At 36.3% G+C, this 22,762-nt stretch overlaps 1 protein-coding gene, 1 long non-coding RNA gene and 1 pseudogene across 2 annotated transcripts in view; all 3 read right to left on the bottom strand.

Annotated features, from left to right (window-relative positions):
• Positions 1 to 453: 453 nt before the first annotated feature.
• LOC144222157 (uncharacterized) lies at positions 454 to 3,989 on the bottom strand. The gene is made up of 3 exons (XR_013332325.1): positions 3,916 to 3,989; positions 2,832 to 2,971; positions 454 to 1,104 (listed from the first exon to the last, which is right to left on the bottom strand). It is a non-coding gene; the product is annotated as an uncharacterized LOC144222157 (long non-coding RNA).
• Positions 3,990 to 8,902: 4,913 nt separating this feature from the next.
• Positions 8,903 to 22,762, bottom strand: part of SPRYD7 (SPRY domain containing 7) — a 14,224-nt gene continuing 364 nt past the window's right edge. Inside the window, exons 2-6 of the mRNA XM_077752644.1 lie at positions 22,658 to 22,760; positions 22,008 to 22,124; positions 19,554 to 19,720; positions 13,341 to 13,443; positions 8,903 to 9,077 (exon numbers count right to left, since the gene is read on the bottom strand). Of these exons, the coding sequence (XP_077608770.1) occupies positions 8,980 to 9,077; positions 13,341 to 13,443; positions 19,554 to 19,720; positions 22,008 to 22,124; positions 22,658 to 22,760 (588 nt within the window). The 3' untranslated portion in view covers positions 8,903 to 8,979. The remainder of the gene's footprint in view (positions 9,078 to 13,340; positions 13,444 to 19,553; positions 19,721 to 22,007; positions 22,125 to 22,657; positions 22,761 to 22,762) is intronic.
• Positions 16,006 to 16,116, bottom strand: LOC144222164 (U2 spliceosomal RNA; annotated as a pseudogene).

Here is a 22,762-nt window from a genome sequence, read left to right as displayed (position 1 = left end):
AACCCCCAAACCAAATAATGCGATTAAAAAATGAACAAAAGACATGAACAGTCTTTCTCCAAAGAAAACGTACAGATGGCCAACAGACATATGAAAAGATGTACAACATCAGTCATTATCAGGAAAATGCAAATCAAAACCACAGTGAGAATACATCTCACACCTGTCAGAATAGCTAAAATAAAAAATTCAAGAAACAAGTATTGGTGAAGATGTGCAGCAAAAGGAACCCTTGTGCACTGTTGGTGGGAATGCAAACTGATATGGTGGAAGACAATATGGAGGTTCTTCAAAAATTAAAAATAGAAGTACCCTGTGACCCAATAATTGCACTACTAAGTATTTACCCAAAGAATATAAAAACAATAATTGAAAGGGATATATTCCCCCTGTTGTTTATTGCAGCATTATGTATAATAGCTAAATTATGGAAGCAGCCTAAGTGTCCAGGAGTAGATGAATAAATAAAGATGTGGTATATATATGTGTGTGTGCACACACACACACAGACACACACACACAGGAATATTATTCAGCCATAAAAAAGAATGAAATCTTGCCATTTGCAACAACATGGATGAATCCAGAGAGTATAATGCTAAGCCAAATAAACCAGTCAGAGAAAGACAAATACCACTCATATGTGCAATTTAAGAAAAAAGCCAAATGTACAAAGAAAAAAAAGAGAGGCAAATAAAGAAGCAAACTCTTAACTATCGAGTGCAAACAGAGGGTTACAAGAGGGGAGGTGGGTGCGGGGGATGGGTGAAATAGAGGAAGGGGATTAAGAGCATACTTGTCTTGATGGGCATATATATATTGGTTCACAACCCAAATTTCCCAAAGAAAGATGTATAAAATAAATCCCAAGGATTCTACTCTATTGTTACCATGAAATATTTCATGTATTGCTGGAAAAGTCATGCCTATGTCAATTTCTTTCTGTTATCATTCCTGGTGGAGTAAAACCACTGCAGAGCCGTGAGCATAGTCATGCGTGTCTTTGAAGGTGAAGACTGTCTTACTCGTCTTCGCATCTCCAGCTTGGCCCTGTGCCTGGCACACTGTAGATGCTGAAAAATATTTGTCGAATGAATGTCAGTCCTACAAAAACAATCAAAAAGAAAATTTACCATATAATCTGATTTCAAGGGCTTATTCAGATGCCGCCATCATTTCTGAGAAGAGCTGTGGAATACTTACACTCTCTTGTTTTTCAAGATCCCTATCCAATAGGTAGGAACAGTTTTATAAGTAGCATGACAATTGCTTATAGGAAGATATATGCTTCTAAAATGTTGGAAAACTGTTTTTGTGATGAGTGTAAACCTTTTTCCTATAATTTAATTTATATTGTTATATTTGCCTTAACATGTTCTTCAAAAGTAAAAATTAAAAAGGAGCTTCAGGGTTGAATCTTCATAAAATCTGAATCTGTAAAATCCAGCAAAAAAATGAGGCTAAAGATAATTTTAATGGGAGGAATAGGGTCTAGGAAAAAATTCAGGAATGACAAGTACAGAAGATATATCAAACTTCATGAAAGTACTGTGGATTTCCCAAACTTCAGTATACATAGTCCAATCTAATTACAAGGATATAACACAGGAGAAAAATCAAATGTTTTCTTTTACCAGTCTTTGAGGCCACACCTCTCTGTCTGCACATAACCCAGGGATGACAGTGGGTGAATCATTAACTGCTGTTTATTTGTGCTAATGGAGAGCTGTTGCATAGATAATCCAGAAAGGTAGACATTTATTTCATCATTTCTGGCAGCTTTACAAGTACCAATCATTAAATAAGGGTAATCAAATATGAATCTACCTAAAGATCTATCCTGGTCTTTGTCTCAGACAGTTGTATGAGGACATGTTTTGTAGGACTGCTCAACTGTCTTTCAGGCTGTCAATGTTAAAAACGATATATTCCTAAATTTCTAGCTCCTATCAAAAACCCTTTAGAAACCTCTAGAAATCACTAATGGATGTATCTTATCACGTGGCAGGGTAGAGTGAACTTTGTACAGTGCCTGACAGAGTGCTTATGTTTATTTAATGAAAGTTGAATTACCTGGATTTTGCCATCTGTGTCATCTAGGCCAAGACACCTAATCTCTTTTGGGACACTTTGCCCATGTGTGAAGTGAGAATTTATACAATAACTTCCAGTACTTCTTGTTGCTTAACAACTCCATTTCAAGGGGTGCCTGGCTGGCTCAACTGGTTACACATCTGACTCTTGATTTCTGCTCAGGTCAACATCTCATGCTTTGTGAGTTTAAGCCCCCTCATCAGGCTCTGTGCTACTTGGGATTCTCTCTCTCTCCCTCTTTCTGCCCCTCCCTGTGTGTGCTTGTGCACGTACTCTCTCTCTCAAAATAAATAAATAAATAAACTTAAAAATACCCCCAAAACTCAGTTTCAAAACTATGTCTCCCTATGTCTCCCTGTTTCTTACACAGCATAAACAAACCTTTTGGCCTCTAAGTATTTCTTTTTCTATTTATTTAATTTTTTAACATTTTTATTTATTATTAAGACAAAGAGAGACAGAGCATGAGCATGGGAGGGGCAGAGACAGAGAGGAAGACACAGCATCTGAAGGAGGCTCCAGGCTCTGAGCTGTCAGCAGTGAGCCCAACGTGGGGCTCAAACACACAAACTGTGAGATCATGACCTGAGCCGAAGTCAGACACAACTGACTGAGCTACCCAGAAGCCCCTCCAAGTATTTATTTCTTAAGTTTTAAGGGTTGCTGCCTTAATTATTAGCACTCAGGAATTTGGTCAGTAAACCCAAGTTTAACCTACCTTAACCATCCATACTCACCCTGATTTTATGGATTTGGATAATATTTGTTCTTGGCCTTGATTCCCAGACTGACAGGCCTATACGGCTAGTGGCTGGCCTTCTCTTGGTCACTTGTGCTATATTTTTCCTTGGGCATTTTTTTAAATTCACCCTTTCACCTGAAATGCAGTAAGTAAACATACAAAGTTAAGGAGAAACACATTCGGTGTCTTGTTTCTTAAAATGGTTGGTAAAATCTTCTGCTTAATTTTTAAACTCCTTCTAATGATTGCATTTTATAGATACTTTTGTGACCACACCCTGGAATGGTAGCTATAGAGATATCTTTCTGAGCTTAAATAATACATAGGAGACCATGGTACTTATAGTTTTGTCTATTTATCCCCAAATCTCACACTTTTTTGTTTATCACTTTTAAGTCACTGCTGTCTACTCACAAAACTGTGTGAGAACTCTGGCTTACCCTGTTGAGCTAGCACTGTGTTCCTAAATGAACTATAACATCATCTCCCTTTTCCAGAATTAATACAAAGTTACTATGACAAGTTCCAGTATAGATCCCTGGGATGCTTACATCTCCCATTACTTTATTTTCAATTTAACTTATTTGGAGACTTGGTAACAGTCTGAATGAATTCAAGCCACAGTTTTAGAAAACATCTAGTTCAGCCTCAAACCAAGCAGGAACCATATTTATGATTTATTTAAAGCAGACTATGTATTAATTACATGCTCTTATTTCCTGTATTCTTGATGCTTTGGCATCTGGGGCCTTACTGACAGGGGAGGTACTGCCCCATTCCCAGTTAGCTGATTCCTAGAGACACCAGGATCCTGCCTTTCACTTACAAACCAACCAATCCAGAGCCCCACTTCCTGTCTGGTTCATACACTGCCCTGTCAATACTACTCTCTCCTAATCACAGTAGGGCCAGGTAGCAGACAACTTGAAATAGCCTCTGTACCCCAGAGCCTGAAGAAACTATTTAAACTAGCCAATTCTAAGTGTGCTTACCCTGCCTTGACCATGGAAAAAACAATAAAGGCTCAGGCCTTGCTTTCCCTTTGTTCCTTCTGCCTCACAACCTACCCTGATGCTTACCTGTGTGTGCCTGTGTGGCATGGCATGTCCTTTCCTCTTGGGAACTGTTAACAAATTAGTTTTTTCAAGGGCAGTCGTCCCCGGATGTGTTGGTCCACCGTATCTCAGTAAAAATAACCTACATTTTAAAACACGGTTAGAACAATTCCAGGGACCAGAAGTCCATTTCTTTGCAAGGCAGCAATTTCAGTGGTGAACTAATAGAGTTCTTTCCCATCTTAAACTGAAATCTGCTTCCCGGTACCTTCCAAATAATTCAGTCTCCAGGGCAATAGAGAATAAATCTACCCATTTTTTTCAAGTGATGAATGATGAGGTATCAGAAACACTCCTATGATTGCCATTCCTGAAATACATTTGTGAGAATCACACAAATGAATCTACAGAATTTTTCGGCTTTATTTCTAGTCTCCTTCTTATAATGATTAGCATTTCACAAGTCACTGTGGCTTCAATAGCCCAGTGAATTGAATATTTTCTTCTAATAGTCCCATAATCATTCATTCATTCATTCATTCATTCATGGATTAACAGCTTGGTAGCCTTCACTGGTTTATTACTGTGGTTTTAAAAATGTAGTGTCTACTAAAACTGGTCTATTCCACATGTGGCTTCATTACCACTGTTACTTTCCTGGGTCTGGGGATCAGGCTTATGCTGGTGCCTATCATGGCATCAACTAACAATTTACCAGACAAATTTACCAATAAGAGAGTTTCCTGTAGGGGCGCCTGGGTGGCTTAGTCGGTTAAGCATCCGACTTTCGCTTAGGTCACGATCTCGCGGTTCGTGGGTTCGAGCCCCGCATCGGGCTCTGTGCTGACTGCCAGCTCAGAGCCTGGAGCCTATTTCAGAGTCTGTGTCTCCCTCTCTCTCTGACCCTCCCCTGCTCACGCTGTCTCTCTCTCTCTCCTAGAAATAAATAAAAAAATTTAAAAAAAAAAAAAGAGAGTTTCCTGTAATCCTATTTCCAAGATATAATATTTTGGTGTATACTATTTCATACTTTTTCCTAAACCCCAGTTTTTTATTGGCTCATATTATACACAGAAATAATTAACGACTTTTTCCCCCACTTACCAATATATCTTCGGTATTCCAGAGCACCAAACTTATGGATTGCAATTAGTAGAGCTCCATGAAGGCAGGGACTATCTTGTTAAAGTTTTTATGAAACACACATAGATGATAACAATTGTTGGAAGACTATGTTTTAATGATTGCTATGTAACTACAGATGCCACGTTTCAGCCAATACTGGGACTTTTCCTTTAAATTTCTAGAGAACTCTTGGATTGATTGTGTGTGATTTCATTTATCTTGCTAATTATATTTAACATTATTTTGTGTTTATACCGTTTCAATAATTTTGCCCGTTATTTTAAAAGAGCAAATTGAAAGGGAATCCCAAATCTTGTTCAGTAGATGGAAGAACAATAGTTAATTGATTCTACTATTGTGTTTCCACTCATTCACATGAACAGCCCAATTAGCTCCCAATGGTATTTCCCTGGCAGGTTGCATAATTAGTGCAAATTAATAGAAGTGGTAGTTGATTATATTCCATTTATGAGTTCTATGTTTGGTTATATCTGTGTACAGCAAAATTCTAGAGTTTTGATTGCAGATTTCTTCTCACAGTCATATCTAGTGTTTTTACATTATCTAAAAGAAGTTATCAATTTAATGTATTTTATCAAAACTTGTCCAAGATCTCACTTACATTTCCAGCTATGCTTTTGCTGGCCTGTATCTAGACTTATGTTAGAAAATAAAGTTAAAGGTCTGACCAACAACATTATGCATATGTCTGTTTTTGTTAATGATTTAGAAAAGCCCTAGTCAAATTATATTTTCTACCATTCTGAAATTAATTTATAACAGTCTGTAATCGAAGTTGAAAATATGTTCAAATTACCTTAACAAATGAGCCAAAGGCAATTAAAAGCCAAACTTGCTTTTTCTGGATTATAGTATGTAAACTGATCAAAAGATTTTGTTTCATACAGCTAACATTACAAATCCTTTGTAATACTGAAATTACTGAGGTAACATGGAAAATAAATCATTGATTTTCAATCTATGGAAAACTACACTAGTACAAATGGATTTCTGCAGTATACAGAAAGACACTGGGCATTGTCTCTTTAGCCAGGAACAAATGCAGGTATTTGTGTTTTATGTTCCATCTATGTCTATATTTAGCTATCATTAAATATGTAAGCTATGGGTTTATACTGCACTAATATTCTTCATGATGGCTTCATGAAAGGCTTTAGTTTTGAATTTCTCTTAGCTCAATGTAATTTTTTAAGACTATTTTTTAGGTTAGTTTAGATTTACAGGAAAATTGAGAAGGTAGTACAGTTTCCATATATCCCATCTCTCCTGTTATAAACATCTTACAGGATACATTTGTTACAATTAATAAGTGAATATTGATACTTTATTATTAAAGTCCATGGGTTACTCATATTTCCTGAGAGCTTTTATCTAACCTCTTTTTCCTGTTCTTGGATCCCACACTACATTTACTTGTTACATTCCCTTGGGCTTGGCTCCTCTAGGGTCTGACAGTTTCTCTTTGTCTTTGATGACCTTGGCAGTATGGAGGAGTACTGCTCCAGTATTCTGCAGGCTGCCTCTCTAGTGGAATTTGATGTTTTTCTCAAGCATAGACTGAGGTTATAGGTTTAGGGAGGTACTTTTCCTAAGAGATTTAGATACCTGCAGATTAAAAACACACATCTAGACTTCATCAAACTGCTGCCAAGGATGTAACTCATGTATCATTTTTAGTACTGTGCCTAGTTTGTATGACTAGAGGCAGAAAAGATAGTCTTAAGAAAAGAATATTATGATTAAAAAAAGGTTGGTTTTTTAAAAAAATAAGAGGTAGATAACATTAATAAAGACAGCAAACAATAGTCATTTTAATTCACTTTCCAAAGTAAGCATGTTTTTTACAAATTAAGATAATTAAGATAGAACATCAGACAAAAATGCATAAATAATATAGTTAGTTCAGTTCTGTATCTTCAAAGGTAAATTTGGGTTATATATAAATAAGTTTACTTAAGTATATTTGTTTTCAAAGCGTACTGTCACATTTTTATCTAACAAATAAACAATAAACACTGTGTAGGATTCTCTTGCCTATGGGTCAAAAATAGCCTTAAATCTTTAGAAACTTTAAAGCAGGCAATCATTCTCTCCTGAGCAGTGGCTCTCAAACTTTAGCGTGTATTAGAATCGCCTGCTTTCTCCTCTAGGGTTTTGATAGTTTCCTGTCTCACGTTCAGGTCCTTTATCGAGGACTGATGGAAGTGGGGGGGGAGGAGGGATGGGCATGGAGGAGGACACTTGTGGGGATGAGCACTGAGTGTTATGTGGAAACTAATTTGACAATAAACTATTTGTAAAAAAAATAAATAAATAAATAAAATTTGGAAAGCAAACAAGCAAAATGAAACAGGAAAAAAAAAAAAAAGAATCGCCTGAAAGGCTTGTTCAAATACAGATTCCTGGGTGCTATTCCTGACAGTTTCTGATTCAGTAGGTCTGGGGCAGGGCCTGAGGATGTGCATTTCTAACAAGTTCCCAGGTAGTGATGATGTCTGAGAACACTATGAAAACCACTTCTTGGGGTGCCTGGGTGGCTTAGTCGGTTAAGCGTCTGACTTTCGCTTAGGTCANAGTCTGTGACTCCCTCTCTCACTGACCCTCCCCCGCTCACGCTCTCTCTCTCTCTAGAAAAAAATAAAAAAAAAAAAACCTTAAAAAAAAATTAAAAAAAAAAAAAGAAAACCACTTCTTAAGAGTCAACGAGGAAGGTACATTTATTAAGTGCCTATGATGATTCAGGTGTTTTACATATATTACCTTATTTAGTATGAGTATCCCTTTTATAAATGGGGAACCTGAACTCAGGGAAGCTAAGGAACTCAGCTGAGGAGATAATTACAGTTCAGATCACTGATTCTAAGTTTTTCTAGTACAACATACTGCTCCTTGTTGACCAAGGAAGGAAATGTACACATCCTTGACAGGCTCTTTAGAAAAGGAAACTGTACCAAAGTGTGTACAGTGATTAATTCAGGCTAGTAGGGCATTAAAGGAATCTTAACTGAAGATTTGGCAAAGGCTCAGAGTCACAGAGAGGATTCGCTTATCTCTGAACTTCTGAAATAATCAAGGATGAAGTGAATTTAATGTATACTCAACAAAACAGGAAGAACATGTATTTAATATAGTACTAAATATTCCTTAATTACTATTATTTTATTATTCCTTACAGAAAAACACATTTAAATAAAAATCCTTAAAAGAATAATCTTATTTACATTTAAGTTTAAAGCATCATACTATTCTAAATGTCTGCCAGTGTTTACTACATCACCAATCAACCACTACTTACTCTGGTACTGAAGTAACACAGCATGATGGTCTTCAACAAAAAGCTCTGACAGTTACTAAAACATTTATCTCCTTTCACAAAACAAATCAAAAGCAATGACATACAAACAAAATAAGCAATTTAAAGTTTAAGAAAAGTGGTGCATTTTACAGTAAATAAATCACCAAAAAAGAAGTTCCCAATAATACATTTTCTGTCACTTTGTTATGCTCTATATAAAAAAGAACAAACACTGAGACACAAAATTATTAGAGTGCAGACTTAAAATAGTTAATGAGGTCTAAATTTCAGAATGAGAAAAATCCACCCAAATCTACATCTCTATTATAAAAACAAATACCTTATGTAAGAAAGATTCCCTTTTAAATATCTATATACATATTTCCACTTAATACTGTTAATCAAACCCACAGATATATTTATTTAAATAAGAATTAAATAAACTGTCCAAAACGCAGATTCATCTCACAAAACAGAAATATTTTAAATCACAACTTCTAGATGGTATCTGGAATACACTGGTTCCTTAAACAACATTAACAAGCATATTTTTAAGAATATATTTTCATCTATAGGTCAGGTAAAGCTTTATTAAATGGTAAACACTTTTAAAAGTGCAGAAACACAAGTTTCAAAAATGAATACATTCAGAAGATCTGCTGTTCAAATAATATTTTTTCAAAACCAGGTGGAGGAGTATGATAAAATTCACTGAACTGGCAATCCAAAATTGCACTGTCATCAACTAGAGACAGAAAAAGAAAGAAAAAAATTAGAAGCTAACACCTTAATTAGAAATAATACACAATTATAAAATAAGCTGTCTTATAATATCACAGTATTAACAGGCAAAAAGAATAAATACATCTGCTGTCCATGTTACAAAACATAATCCTATTGGATGAAAATAACTACAATGAAAATCCAAATTTATCAAAAACACTTAAAGCATATATATCAAAATATTACTAATAATTAGATAGCGTGAATTAGAGTACCTTTAATTTTTTCCTTATTTGCCTACCTGTATTTTCTTAATTTTATATGTTAAGATATATTACTTTTTAAAAATTGTTTTATTTTGAAGTAATTATAGATTCAAAAACGTTGCAAAAATAACGGAGCTCTATGTACCCTTCAACCAGCTTCCTGTAACGGTAATAGGCTACATAACTACAGTATGATATCAAAACCAGAAAACTGACATCAATACAGTACTGTTAACTAGACTGAAGTCCTTATTCAACTTCTACTTTTTTTTTAATGTTTACTTACTTATTTTGAGAGAGAAATACAGTGTAAGTCGGAGAGAGGCAGAGAGAGGAGAGAATTCCAAGTAGGCTCTGTGCTGTCAGTGCAGAGCCTAACATGAGACTTCATCTCACAAACCATGAGATCATAACCTGAGCTGAAATCAGGAGTTGGACGCTTAACTGACTGAACCACCCAGGAGCCCTTCTACATGTTTTTATCAGCATTTACCAAAGAGAAATTAACGTACATGTCCACACAAAGACTTGTATATGGATGTTGACTATAGTAGCTTTATTTGTAATGGCTCCAAACTGGAAACGACCTAACTATCCATTATAGGAGAAGAGAAAAACAAACAGTGATATAAGCACACAATAAACTAAATATACTACTTGGCAATAAAAATAATGAATTATTGATACACACTACCACATGTATCAATCTCAAAATAATTATGCTGAGTGAGATAAGCCAGAGGAAAAAATAATACAAACTTATGATTCAGATAATCTGTGGTGACAGAAAGCAGATAAGAGCGTTGCTTTGGTTGGGGCTGGGTGGGGAGAGATGAGCAGAAAGGATTATAAAGGAACAGAGGAAACTTTTAGGGGTGATGAATATGTTCATGATGTTGACTGTGGTAATGATATGTGTTCACTTCATAGCTACTTGTTAAACTACATAAATATGAATAATGCACATTACTAAATAAATTGCATTTCATAATAAATGCAGGAAAAAGTTAAGTAGTGGATTTGACATTCATGAAGCCACTAGAGATTTTAACAAGGGTGGTTTCGGTGAAGTGGAGGTAAAGGCGGTTAGGGCTGAAGAAAAACCGAATGGCACAGTAAGTGGTGTAGGCTATTAGAAATGAAGCCATATGAAGAAGGGTAAATACAGGGCTAATGAGGGATATGAATTTAGGAAGGGTTTTTTGGGATAAGGATGACTCAGAATTTTTGCAGGTATTGAAGAGAGAGGTTCCTGAAAGGAGATATAAGTGAATAACTGACAAAGTGAAGTCCCAGAATTGGGGAGTTTGAAATCTAGACTATACACTGTTGTTTTTTTTTTTTTTTGGTTTTTTTTTTTAATATGAAGGATACCACTTCATCTAAGATGGGACAGAAAGAAGGCAAGATTGGATCTGATCCAGAAGAGCTTCGGGAGGGCAAGGGTGAGAAGGTAGAGCTCACCATTAATAGACTGATTCTTTATAAAGTAGAAGGTAAGGTCATCTGTGGAGAATGATGAGGGAATTCAAGAAGCATGCTGAATGTGCAGAATGTAAAAGACCTGTCAAAAACCGTTGAGGGCTTAGACTGGAAGTTATAACTTTATTTATTTTTTATTTTTGAGAGACAGAGAGAACACAAGCAGGAGAGGGGCAAACACAGAATCCAAAGCAGGCTCCAGGCTCCGAGCTGTCAGTGGGGCTCGAACTCATGAACTGCAAGATCATGAACTGAACTAAAGTCAGATACCTAACCAACCGAGCCACCCAGGCACCTCTGGAAGTCATAACTTTGTAATGACACTCTTTTTCAGGGTTATGTGGTTTTTTCTTTCCATAGGCTGAGTGTTAAGAGCTGACAAAATGGATGGATGGATCTAGGATCAGAGATGGGATGGAGGAACAAAGGGTAAAGGAATTTAAGTTTTATTTTCATTTATTTTTAAGTAATCTCTACACCCAACATGGGGTTCAAACTCATGACCCTGAGATCAAGAGTTGGATGCTCTATGAACTGAGCCAGCCAGGTGCCCCTTAAGTTTTATATTTATCTGTGATAGTACCAGACTATTAAAATATTTGGCTTAATTTGACTGATTTACTAGTGTCAATTTATGAAATATATATCATTTACTATCTCTAACTTTACTACATTAAAAATTACGCTGAATCAAAGAAATGATTTAGAATAAAAATTTTATTTGCTAAAATCATTGGTGTAACTCATTCTGCTGATATTTATTTCATTTTTCAGACTCAAGTTTTAGAATATTAAGCTACATTTCCATTTATTTAAGTAAATAAAGGAATTGCTTTTAGGCTTACATAATATGGCAAAGAAACTAACTGAAATCAAATTTAAAAATACACTTTTACATGCAAAGACAAGGAAGGTAAAATCACTGGAAAGTAATTTTTAGGAGAAAAGAAAACTAATGAAAACCGTAACTAAAAAGTAAAGCATGTGGGGTGCCTGGGTGGTTCAGTCGGTTGAGCTACCAACTTCAGCTCAGGTCATGGTCTCATAGTTGGTCCATGGGTTCAAGCCCTGTGTCAGGCTCTGTGCTGACAGCTCAGACCCTAGAGCCTGCTTTGGATTCTGTGTCTCCCTCTTCCTCTGCCCCTCTTGCATTCATGTTCTCTCTCTCTCTCTCAAAAATAAACAAACATTAAAAAAATTATCCTTTGGTTGTTATTATCCTTTTATTAAATATTTATATTTGTTATTTGAATACTTTTATGACAGCCCAGTCTGTCATCACTAAGACTACCTTTCTAGCAAGTTACTATAAAAATTAATAATAAGCTTTTATTATGGCTCAAATCTAAAAATTTAAAGTAATTAAATGAGAAAATACTTTTAGGTCTACTAAAACCATATGCAGAAAAAACATACCATATTGATTTAAAGTTGGGAACATAAAAAATAAAGCAGAAGAGTGTTAAAGGCACTGTACCTATGTTTGTTATTTTTTTATAAAGAGAGACACCTTACTTTTTAGAGATACGTATGAAATATTTATGAATAAAATGATATAATATCTGACATTTACTTCACAATAATCCAAGGAGGGAAGGTGAAAAACAGGAGGAGTATCAGCATTAGGGGGTAGATGAAACCTTACTGGCTCCAAGTTGATAATTGTTTGAAGCAGGGTGATAGGTACATGAGGGTTCATTATACTATTCTCTTTACTGCTATACATGTTTGAGATTTTCTGTAATAAAAATTAAAGTAATTAAATGGTACAGAGTCATCTCCTAAGTAACCCAATTCTTAGAAGGCTACATTTGTACAGAAATTATAGTATATACATAGCAATATGAGACTATTCAAAGTCACAATTTTGTCTCAAAAGAGTTTTAACATTTAGGTAATTTTACAAAGGTCAACCTACATAAAATTCCCACCTATAGTTCCAAAATATTCTTTACGATTACATTTTCTGGTAACCTAAATCTTCCTAATAACTGGCAGAAAGAGCTTTGTAAATTCAGTAAAGCTTTTTGGACCTTTCTAGAATTTATGAATACAAGATTTAAAAAGGGAATATAGTTATTGTATATTTAATTATAATCAATGCTTTTGGTAGTTTTTAAATACATACGGAATAAAACTTCCTTAGTCCTGCAAAGTGGGATTGTAATATCCTACTCACTACATTTCATAAAAAAGGTCCTTATTGACTTGTCCAGATGTTTTATTTAATTTATTTTACGAGAGAGAGAGCGAGCGAGCGAGAGAGAGAAAGCGCGCGCAGGAGAAGGGCAGAGAAAGCAGTAGAGAGAAAGAATCACAAGCAGGCTCTGCACTGTCAGCACAGAGCTCAACGTGAGGCTCGAACTCACAAACAGTAAGATCATGATCTGAGCTGAAATCAAAGGTTGGACACTCAACCGAAAGAGCCACACAGAAACGCCAACTTGTCCAGATTTTTGAATGACAGTTATTAAGTTAATGAAAATGTCAAGTAAACGTTAAGATATACAATAATATTTAGAAATATTTTAGCTTACCATAAACAACTGGATATACTGTCCCTCGTATACCTGATGCTGGACAATGCATATTTTTTCCATTCAAATATACATTTAATTCTACATGGTCATATGTGATACCCTAGAAAGGAAAGAAAATATTAAAAAGTGAAAATATAAATGTTCCCATAAAAAGCCTAAATAGTCAAAAAGCACTACTAGGAAGCATGGAAAAAACTAGAGTAAGGTGTCACAGTAGCTTTCATTAAGGGTTTACAATTTGGTAGAGTTCTACTTGAACCGAGCTAAAAAAAAATTAGTGGTGATTATGTGGGGGCAAAGTAAAATTCCTAGAATTCACATTAGAAGGAAAACAAATGAGAACAGTCGGAGTCCTAGTTATTATATTCAGATAATCTGAATTTTATATTCTGAATATTAAGATGATATAAGTACTGCCTACCATGTACAGAGAGACCTTTAAAACTCCGAGAAACACTGCTCTCTCTCTATAGAATCTGATCTTAAAGGGGAAAAACAATGAGGTTTTTAGCATTAGGGTTTACTATCTGTCACTGTTGTAAATAAGCGTCTTCACGTAACTTATTTCTAAAAACAAATACATTTCCGTATCTGTCTACCTTGTTTCATATATGCCAATGTATTACCAAGTTGTAAAGCTAGTGTTTACAATGGAATATAATTGGTAGTTAGTATCAAGTTGAAAAACAGAAAAACAACTCAAAAGAGTAGGAAAAAAAAGTAGAATGAAAATAGATCACTCTGTACATCTATACATTACTGATGGTGCAAAAGTCACAACGAATACTAACAATTAATATTAATTAATACATTAAAATGCTGGAAAACACGTAGAAAGCCTGTATAATGTACCAAGCACTATTCTGAGTACTTCATATTTAATTATTTGATCCTCACAACAAGAGGGGTATTATTATCATCATCATCATCATCATCCTCATTTTACAAATGAAGTAGCTAAAGCACAAAAAGGATAAATAATTTACATAAGTTTACAGAGCTAGGAGGTGGCAGAGCTGAGATTTAAACCCATGCAGTATGGCTTCAGAACACTCTCCCTGCCATGCCATACTATCTCTCTTTAAAACTTTGTAATAGTTACTACTTGATGACAGAAAGAGAGCTTTTCTTTGAAGAATTAAGTAGACAATTCTTCAGTAGAGAAATCATCATTAGATCAACAAGCAACCACTAAGTAATTCTGACTGTGGATATATATCAACTTAAAAACTTTTTAGAGGTAGAAAAAGATCTGACAGATGGTCTAGTCTTAACTTCCCTCATTTTCCAGTTAAAATAACAAAGGTTGAGATGACTCAGTGTTTTAAGTGCTATAAAAGATTCTCCTCAAGTCTTAGCAAAGCCAGGGTTAAATAATAATTTGTTAATCATTAGAAAATATTGAGAGAGACAGATTTTTCTGTTTCATTTCAATTTATGTATTTAAATATAATAATTAAGCTAAATGATAGCTGGGATTAGTTTTGGTAATGAAGAAGCCTTTTTTTCATTCAAAAAACAAAAACAAAATTACATAAAAACAATGTGTCCTCTATTTTCGAGAACTAGCTTACAGGGACGCCTGGCAGTTCAGGCAGGGGTCTGTAATCCAGGCCCCTTCACCACCTGGTGGCAGCATCTACTGCCAGCAAGCAAGTTTGAAACCCAAACCTGCATCCTTTCTTTTTTTTTTTTTTCCTTAAAAAGTTTATTGTCAAGTTGGTTTACATATAACACCCAGTGCTCATCCCAACAAGTGCCCTCCTCCATGCCCATCACCCCACTTCCCGTCTCTCCCACCCCCATCAGCCCTCAGTTTGTTCTCAGCATTCAAGAGGCTCTCATGGTTTGCCTCCCTCCCTCTCTCCAACTATTTTTCCCCTTCTTCTCCCTCATGGTCCTCCGTTAGCTTCCTCCTAATCCACTTATATGTGCAAATGTATGGTATCTGTCCTTCTCTGCCTGACTTATTTCGCTCAGCATAATGCCCTCTAGTTCCATCCATGTTGCATCCTAATGGCAAGATCTCATTACCAAAGAGAAGTGAGAAAGGACAGGAGAACCCCCAACTCTTATTAGCAGGGTTTAGTTCCAAGTATTTCTTAGTCTGTCCTGTTATATGATCTAGAAACTAGGTTTGATTCCACCATAAAAATAGCAAAAAATCCGACATGTTCTATGCATTTATCAGTAACTGTTTGCATGTTCAGTGAAGACTCTGATATTAAGCTACCTGTATAACAATCCTGGGATCCCTCTATATAAGAGGGTACTTAACTTCCCCTTATCTGTAAACTGGTGATAATAATACTATCAATTTTATAGAGTCATTATAAGGATTAAACAATTTAATTCCTGCCAGGCATTTAAAAGAGTGCCCGGCCTGTAATAAATTTTAGAGAAAAAGTGTTTGCTATTATTAATATTGTTATTATTATTACACAGAATGGCTATAAAACTTCTCTGAAATTAAACTGAAAAATACAATTTAAGAATATGATTTGCACTTTTTAAAAGTATATATAGAAGGAAAAAAAATAAGCTTAAGCCAGGTATGTTTTCTAGTGCTGAAGGAGGCCCTAGGGGTACTATAAGATTACTGTATGAATATAATCACTTGGTCAGATATTGAAAGCTTATTTTTCTTGATTTCTCCTCAGAGAATGGTTAAATAACGAAAATTCTACACATACGAGAATGTTTTTCCTGTCTTATACTAAACTGGTAAGAACAGATACTACACTTGATCTTGGCCAAAAAAACAAGAAGCAATTATTTTTCCTGTCTCATAATCATTTCTACTTTTCCTATGCCACTGTCAGCAATTTGATTAAATTTGTTCTCAAATGTTTGAATTAGGAAGATAAAGGTAATATGGAAGGGTGATGTTTTACTTTTCTTGATTCTCCATATATTTCACGTGTTTTTTTAGTCCTCCTTTGATCAGAATCGGTATAAACACTCAAAGTCTAATTTAATAATGCTGATAAACTAAATATGACATCCTTAAATCTGTCAGTTTGTAGTATAAGTCATCTCAATGAATGAGATAGGAAGGCAAGAATAGCACACAGTAGTTCAATACATCAACAAAGAAAAACATTTGTTACTGATTATCCTTGCTTATGCTTGAATTTCATCTAGTGTAAACAGGTTGATAGCATCGACTTGACTTCAAGATTCTCTTTCAAGAAATATCTGAGTCAGAGTGTTTCGTATTACGGACATCTGGCAATGATCTACAAATACAAAACCAACTATTCAAAAAGACGAACAGGGAAAAACAGATTTCAAAAATGGTTTATGCCTTTTGACTCCTAAAACACTTTCAATAATTTACCTATTTAAAAATTAAGTGTTCTTGGGGCGCCTGGGTGGCTCAGTCGGTTAAGTGTCGAACTTTGGCTCAGGTCAGATCTCACGGTGCATGGGTTCGAGCCCTGCGTCAGGCTCTGTGCTGACAGCTCAGAGCCTGGAGCATGCTTCAGATTCTGTGTCTCCCTCTCTCTCTGACCCTCCCCTGCTCACGCTGTCTCTCTCTCTCTCTCTGATATAAATAAAACATTAAAAAATAAAAAAACAAAATAAAACTAAATGTTCTTTATTCTTTTTAAACTGCAGAAGAGATGAAAGATCAGACCCCGGTTAAAAATCGGGGTTAAAATTTAATTAATTTCCACATCTGTTTTCATTCTCAGCAAAATACTATATATTTCATTAATTCAATAACCTGGATTTACCCAGTGTCATATTATTAGAAACTTTCCTTCATTATGTATAGATTCCTTTCAATTTGGTACCAGAGCCATGAACCCAAGGTTGTATGTAGAAAAGCACCTTTACTGTAGGAGATCCTAGGACTCTGTCTCTAATCAATAATAAAAGCCTGAACTCTGGGTATAAGGTTCTTCGACAATAGCATATAAAAAGAAGTAACGGGGAAAGATAGAAAGGGATCTTTGGATTACATTTTCAAGAGGGTGGCTTTGGTAATAACTTAAATATATCTGGTTGGGAATAAAAATAGAGAAGTCTTAACAATATGTAACTCTTTCTATCTCCTGCTTTCCAAAAAAACTTTTCTACAATCAAACCTTAGGATTCTGAGTCCAGTTCTTTGAAGAGTTCTCAAAGTGAAAACGTTGAATAAGATTAAGTTTAATGAGGATGAATACTCCTAATAAAATGCTCTTAATTCTTTAAGAGAAATCCATAACAAATTAAACACAGACATATCTTATTTTATTGCACTTTGCAGATATCACTTTTTTTTTTTTTTTTTTTTTTTTTTAAACAAATTGAAGGTTTGTGTCAACCATGTCGGGCAAGTCTATCAGTGCTCTTTTTCCAATAGTGTTTGCTCACTTCAAGTCTGTGTCACGTTTTGGTAATTCTTGTAATATTTCAAACCTTTTCGTTATTATATTTGTTATGGTGATCTTCGTTCATTGATCTTTGATGTTGTTATTGCAATGGTTTTGGAGTGTCACAAAACACGCCCATATAAGACCATAAACTCGACTGATAATGTGTGGGTTTTAACTGCTCCACTGACTGGCTGTTCCCGTCTCTCTCCTTCTCTTCTGGGCTCCTTATTTCCTGAGACACAATATTGAAATTGGGCCAATTAATAACCCTACAGTGGCCTCTAAGTATTCAAGTGAAAGCAAGTCACACGTCTCTCACTTTAAATCAAAACTCAGATACGATTATGCTCATGTAGAGAACCAGGATAGGCCAGAAGCTAGGTCTTTTGCACCAATCTGCCATGTTGTGGATACAAAAGAAAAGTTCCTGAAGAAAATTAAAAGTGCTACTCCAGTGAATACACAAGTGATAAGAAAGTAAAACACCTTATTGCTGATATGGAGAAATTTTGGTCCTGCTTAGAAGATCAAGACAGCCACAATATTCCCACAATATTCCCTTAACTCAAAGTCTAATACAGAGCAAGGCACTAACTCCCTTCAGTTCTATGACGGCAGGAAGAGAGGTGGGGAAATGACAAAAGAATAGTGTGAAGCTAGCAGAAGCTGGCTCATGAGGTTTAAGGAAAGAGGCCATTTCTATCACGTAAAAGTGCAAGGTGAGACAGCAAGTGTTGATGCAGAAGCTGCAGCAAGTTGTTCAGAAGATCTAGCTAACGTGAGTGAGGTGACTATACCAAACAACAGATTCAGTGTAGATGAAACAGCCTTCTACTGCAAGAAGATCCCATTTAGGACTTTCATAGCTAGAGAGGAGAAGTTGATACCTGGCTTCAAAGCTTCAAAGGACAGGCTGACTCTCTTGTAAGGGGCTAATGCAGCTGGTGACTTAAGTTGAAGCCACTGCTCTCTGACCATTCCAAAAATCCTAGGGCCCTCAAGAGTTGTGCTAAATCTACTCTGTGTGCTCTACAGCTGGAAAAACAAAGCCTGGATAAGAACACATCTGTTTACAACATGGTTTCCTCAATATTTTAAGTCCACGGTTGAGACCTACTGCCCAGAACAAAAGACTCCTTTCAGAATATCACTGCTCACTGACAATGTACATGAGATTAATGTGGTTTTCATGTCTGCTAACACAGCATCCATTCTGTAGTCCATGGATGGAGGAGTAATTTCAAGCCCTATTACTTAAGAAATATATTTCGTAAGGCTACAGTTACCACAGATAGTGATTTCTCTGAAAGATTTGGGTAAGTAAACTGAAAACCTTCTGAAAAGGATTCGCCATTCTAAATGCCCTTAAGAACATTCACAATTCATGGGAAGAAGCCAAAAGATCAACATTAACAAGAGTTTGGAAGAAGTTGATTTCAACCAAGAGTTGGATGATTAATCTACTGAGCCACCCAGGTGCCCCCACCTCCCCCGATATTTTCTAATATGAAGGTAAGCAAACTTTTAATATTGTGGGCTAAGATTTCTCTGCTGTGAGAGAAGCAGGAGATGTTGATTAAGGCCAACCTGTCATTAATTCTCCTGAACCGAAATAAGGGCTCACACTAATTTTTTTCGCTAGGGACAGCTCTAGAAAGGAGAGCAGTTAGGTTCTCCAGCAGCAGCTTTATCAAGTGCTCTCTCTGAAACATGTACCACCTCATTAGATCCAATCCCAGTGCTTCAGAATTCAAACTAGAAACTCCCAAACAAAACTATATACACTAAAAGCAGTTCAAGTTTAATAATTTACAGTGGAAAACAACTCCACAAGAAAACTCACCACCACGTCTCCCTCCTGCGGAAGGCTGTTTGCCGGCAGCCTATTTTTCTCCTCGTTGTTGTGGTATAGGGCTCCATCATTCCTCATTACCAGACTGTGTACATCTCGGCCAAGAGGAATCTGGTTCAAGTTAACTTTCTGAGTTGCAACGCCAATACCCCATATTCCTAAAAAATAATAGTTTAAATGCCCCCAAAATCTGAAGAATACAAATATGAAAGAAGGGGTTGTTTATAAGAGAGTGTAAGTTGTTTTTAAAAGAAGTGGCATTCTATCACTAAACTTTTATTAATTTTTTTTAAAAGTAGTTTGCAAACTGCCCTATATTCTCTACAGATGGAGTACAGCCGAGGAGAGAAGAGTGGGTCCTGAAGCTGTAAGGCCTAGGTTAAACCTTGGCTTAGCTATACCATCTGGGGCAAGTTACTTAACCTCACTCTCCTTCCTCACCTGTGAACTTGGGATTCTAACAGTACTAACTTTAAAAAGTTATTAAAAGATATAGCAAGGTAATCAAGTAAAGCACTTTTAACAGTTTATTTCCCCCACAATCAGTTAAGTGTATTTTAGATGTCAGCTATTATCATCATCACTACTCTCTAAAAGGCTTTTTAAAAGCTACATGTTGAATTGAAATGGCCTAGGGTTCCAATCAAGCACTACCTTAGAGAAGTGGGAAATTAGTCTTTAGTTTTTGCATCTATTATATGTGACAAATAATATAGGACCTGGTCAATATCATGGAGAGGAGAAAATTAAGGATGAAGTGTAAAATCATTTTCTTACCCATACCTTAAGTCAGTGGGCTTAAAATCTTTTGGTCTAAGCGGATTTTAAAGCAAGCAGCTCTCCTCTTAACCAGCCAAACAGAATATCTAGAGCTCTGGATTTGGTCTCAAACTGTTTGCTTCTCAGTTTTTATCAAAATCAGTTAGGAGAAAATCTATAAATGGAAGAAGGTTTCAAGGTCATGTTGCCAACCAATTAATTTTTCTGAATTGAGCAAGACTATCAAAAAGTTGCATGTCTGGATATCACTGCCTCTGCTTCCTAAATAATCTGACTATACAATTTATTCTCTAGAGTGAAACAATTTTAAAAGTGACAGAAGGTAATAATACTAATTTCATGGGACAACAGTTCTACACAGGGTTATAGACTCTCCTTACCCCTAAAGACCTGTGCATGCTGTGATACATTCTGCCATAACTGCTCAGGCTTAAATTGAGAGATCAATTTACAAACCCCAACAATGTATTTATTCTAGGGATGTCACTGAAGATGTCACCCTTTACAGAAAATCCACGTAAAAATTTGTACTGGATTCAAGGATCTAGAAAGTATTTGCTTTTCTTGAGAAAAGGTATGTTTTACTTGAGAAGATTTTAGTAACCTGAGATATTTTACAGAGACGATAAAAAGAATAAAGTGGAGGACAGATTCATATTTATTTCACATACATAGGAAAATCAGTATTTTGAACAAATTTAGAAAACAAGCTCCAGAAGGATGTTTTACATCATTCAAGCTTGTCAAGAAAAATATAATTTACTTCCCTTTACTCTTCCTATTCTACATCTATACTTATATTATTCATGCTATATTTCACTAGAAATTTTTTTGTAATAAAGCTTTAAAAAATATATTTCCCCCTATTCAATACGGCTGCAAGTTATCTACTCACTCTTATAGTACTCAAGCAGAACTGTTGTATGACTCAAGAAACTCTGTAAGTTTTTAATGAGAAGGATAGACATTAGCCTTCTATCAGAATTCTAAATTTGCTGACTGCTTCAGAAGACCATGAACTTGGGCATCTTAACAAGAATTAAGAGGGAAAGAAAAACGGATCGTAAGACTGATTTTATGCTAAGATAAAATAGCAAGAGTCTACACCTTATATGCTTGACCAAAGGAAATGGTGCATTTAGTACCCGTTAATAATGTTAGTGCTGAGGTGCCTGGGTGGCTCAGTCAGTTAAGCATCCGACTTGGGCTCAGGTCATGATCTCACAGTTTGTGGGTTCAAGCCCCGCGTCGGGCTCTGTGCTGACAGCTCAGAGCCTGGAGCCTGTTTCAGATCCTGTATCTCCCCCTCTCTCTGCCCCTCCCCTGCTCTCGCTGTCTCTCTCTGACTCTCAAAAATAAAAAAATAAAAAAATAAAAAAAATGGTAGTGCCTAACATTGATCTGGTGTGTTCTGTCTTTAAAATACTCTCATTGGTATAACTTAGGTGAAGCAGGAAGGGCGGTTCCTGTAATTCCATTTTGTAGATAAGAAAATTGAACCTAAAGTATACTTTAACCAAAATCACCCAAGAGGTGGGGAAAAAAGGCCTTCCAAATAAGTTTCAAGCTTTTTTATTGCCTCATTAATCTTTTCCACATATGGAGAACCCCTCTTAGTATTTACAACAATTAGGACTTTTAACAGTAAAGGACCATTATACCAACCTGTGGACTGGATTTTGAATTCAAAATAGCTTTTGTTTTGATGTAAAGGGGCACTGGCTAAACAACCTCCTGTTCCACATATTCTTCTTCCATTTTTTACAATGACAACATCGGTTCCTAAATAAAAAAAGCAGACACAGTGTGAAGTTTTCTATTTTCTTATCCAACAATCAAGGTTAATTTCTTTCGCTTTTAATTCTAAGTCAAAAAAAATTTGATGCTGTATTTACTTTGAAATTTNGACAATGTTTTTATTTAATATTCATTTGCGGCTACAAATCCTGTTTGGGCAATTTAGTAGTAACTCTGTAGGAGCACCAGAGGCGCTCCCCTCGCCTGGGGACATATGACGAGTCTCGGGGGGTGGCACCTCAGAGATTCCTATGAAAATGGGTAGGTGCACACAAGCACCTCCCGATGACAGGGGCAGACAGGGCTGCGTAGCCTTGAACACAGAGCAGGGCCAAGGTGGAGTCCGCCGCGAGACGAAACAGGGCCGAGGGCAACAACTGAGAGCGAGGAGCGGAGGGCGGCGCCCGAAGGGGCAGGGCCGCGTGTGGGCGTATGGTCCCCGCGACCCCGCACTGCCCACGACCCGCCGCGCCTGACCCGGCGTGGGCCGTTGGGTCTGAAGAAGGGAGGGCCCTTACCCATGTGTTGCGTGTCCAGCTGCACTGCCGGCATCTCCTTCAGAGGGATGTGTCCCGTCCCGCCGTCCCTGCAGCACCGCAGGCAGCAGAACACCGAAGCAGCCT

The sequence above is a fragment of the Crocuta crocuta genome, unplaced genomic scaffold (genome assembly GCF_008692635.1).
Source record: "Crocuta crocuta isolate KB4526 unplaced genomic scaffold, BGI_CrCroc_1.0 scaffold190, whole genome shotgun sequence".
NCBI classification, from domain to species: domain Eukaryota; kingdom Metazoa; phylum Chordata; class Mammalia; order Carnivora; family Hyaenidae; genus Crocuta; species Crocuta crocuta.
This window is presented reverse-complemented; position numbering and strand designations above follow the sequence as displayed.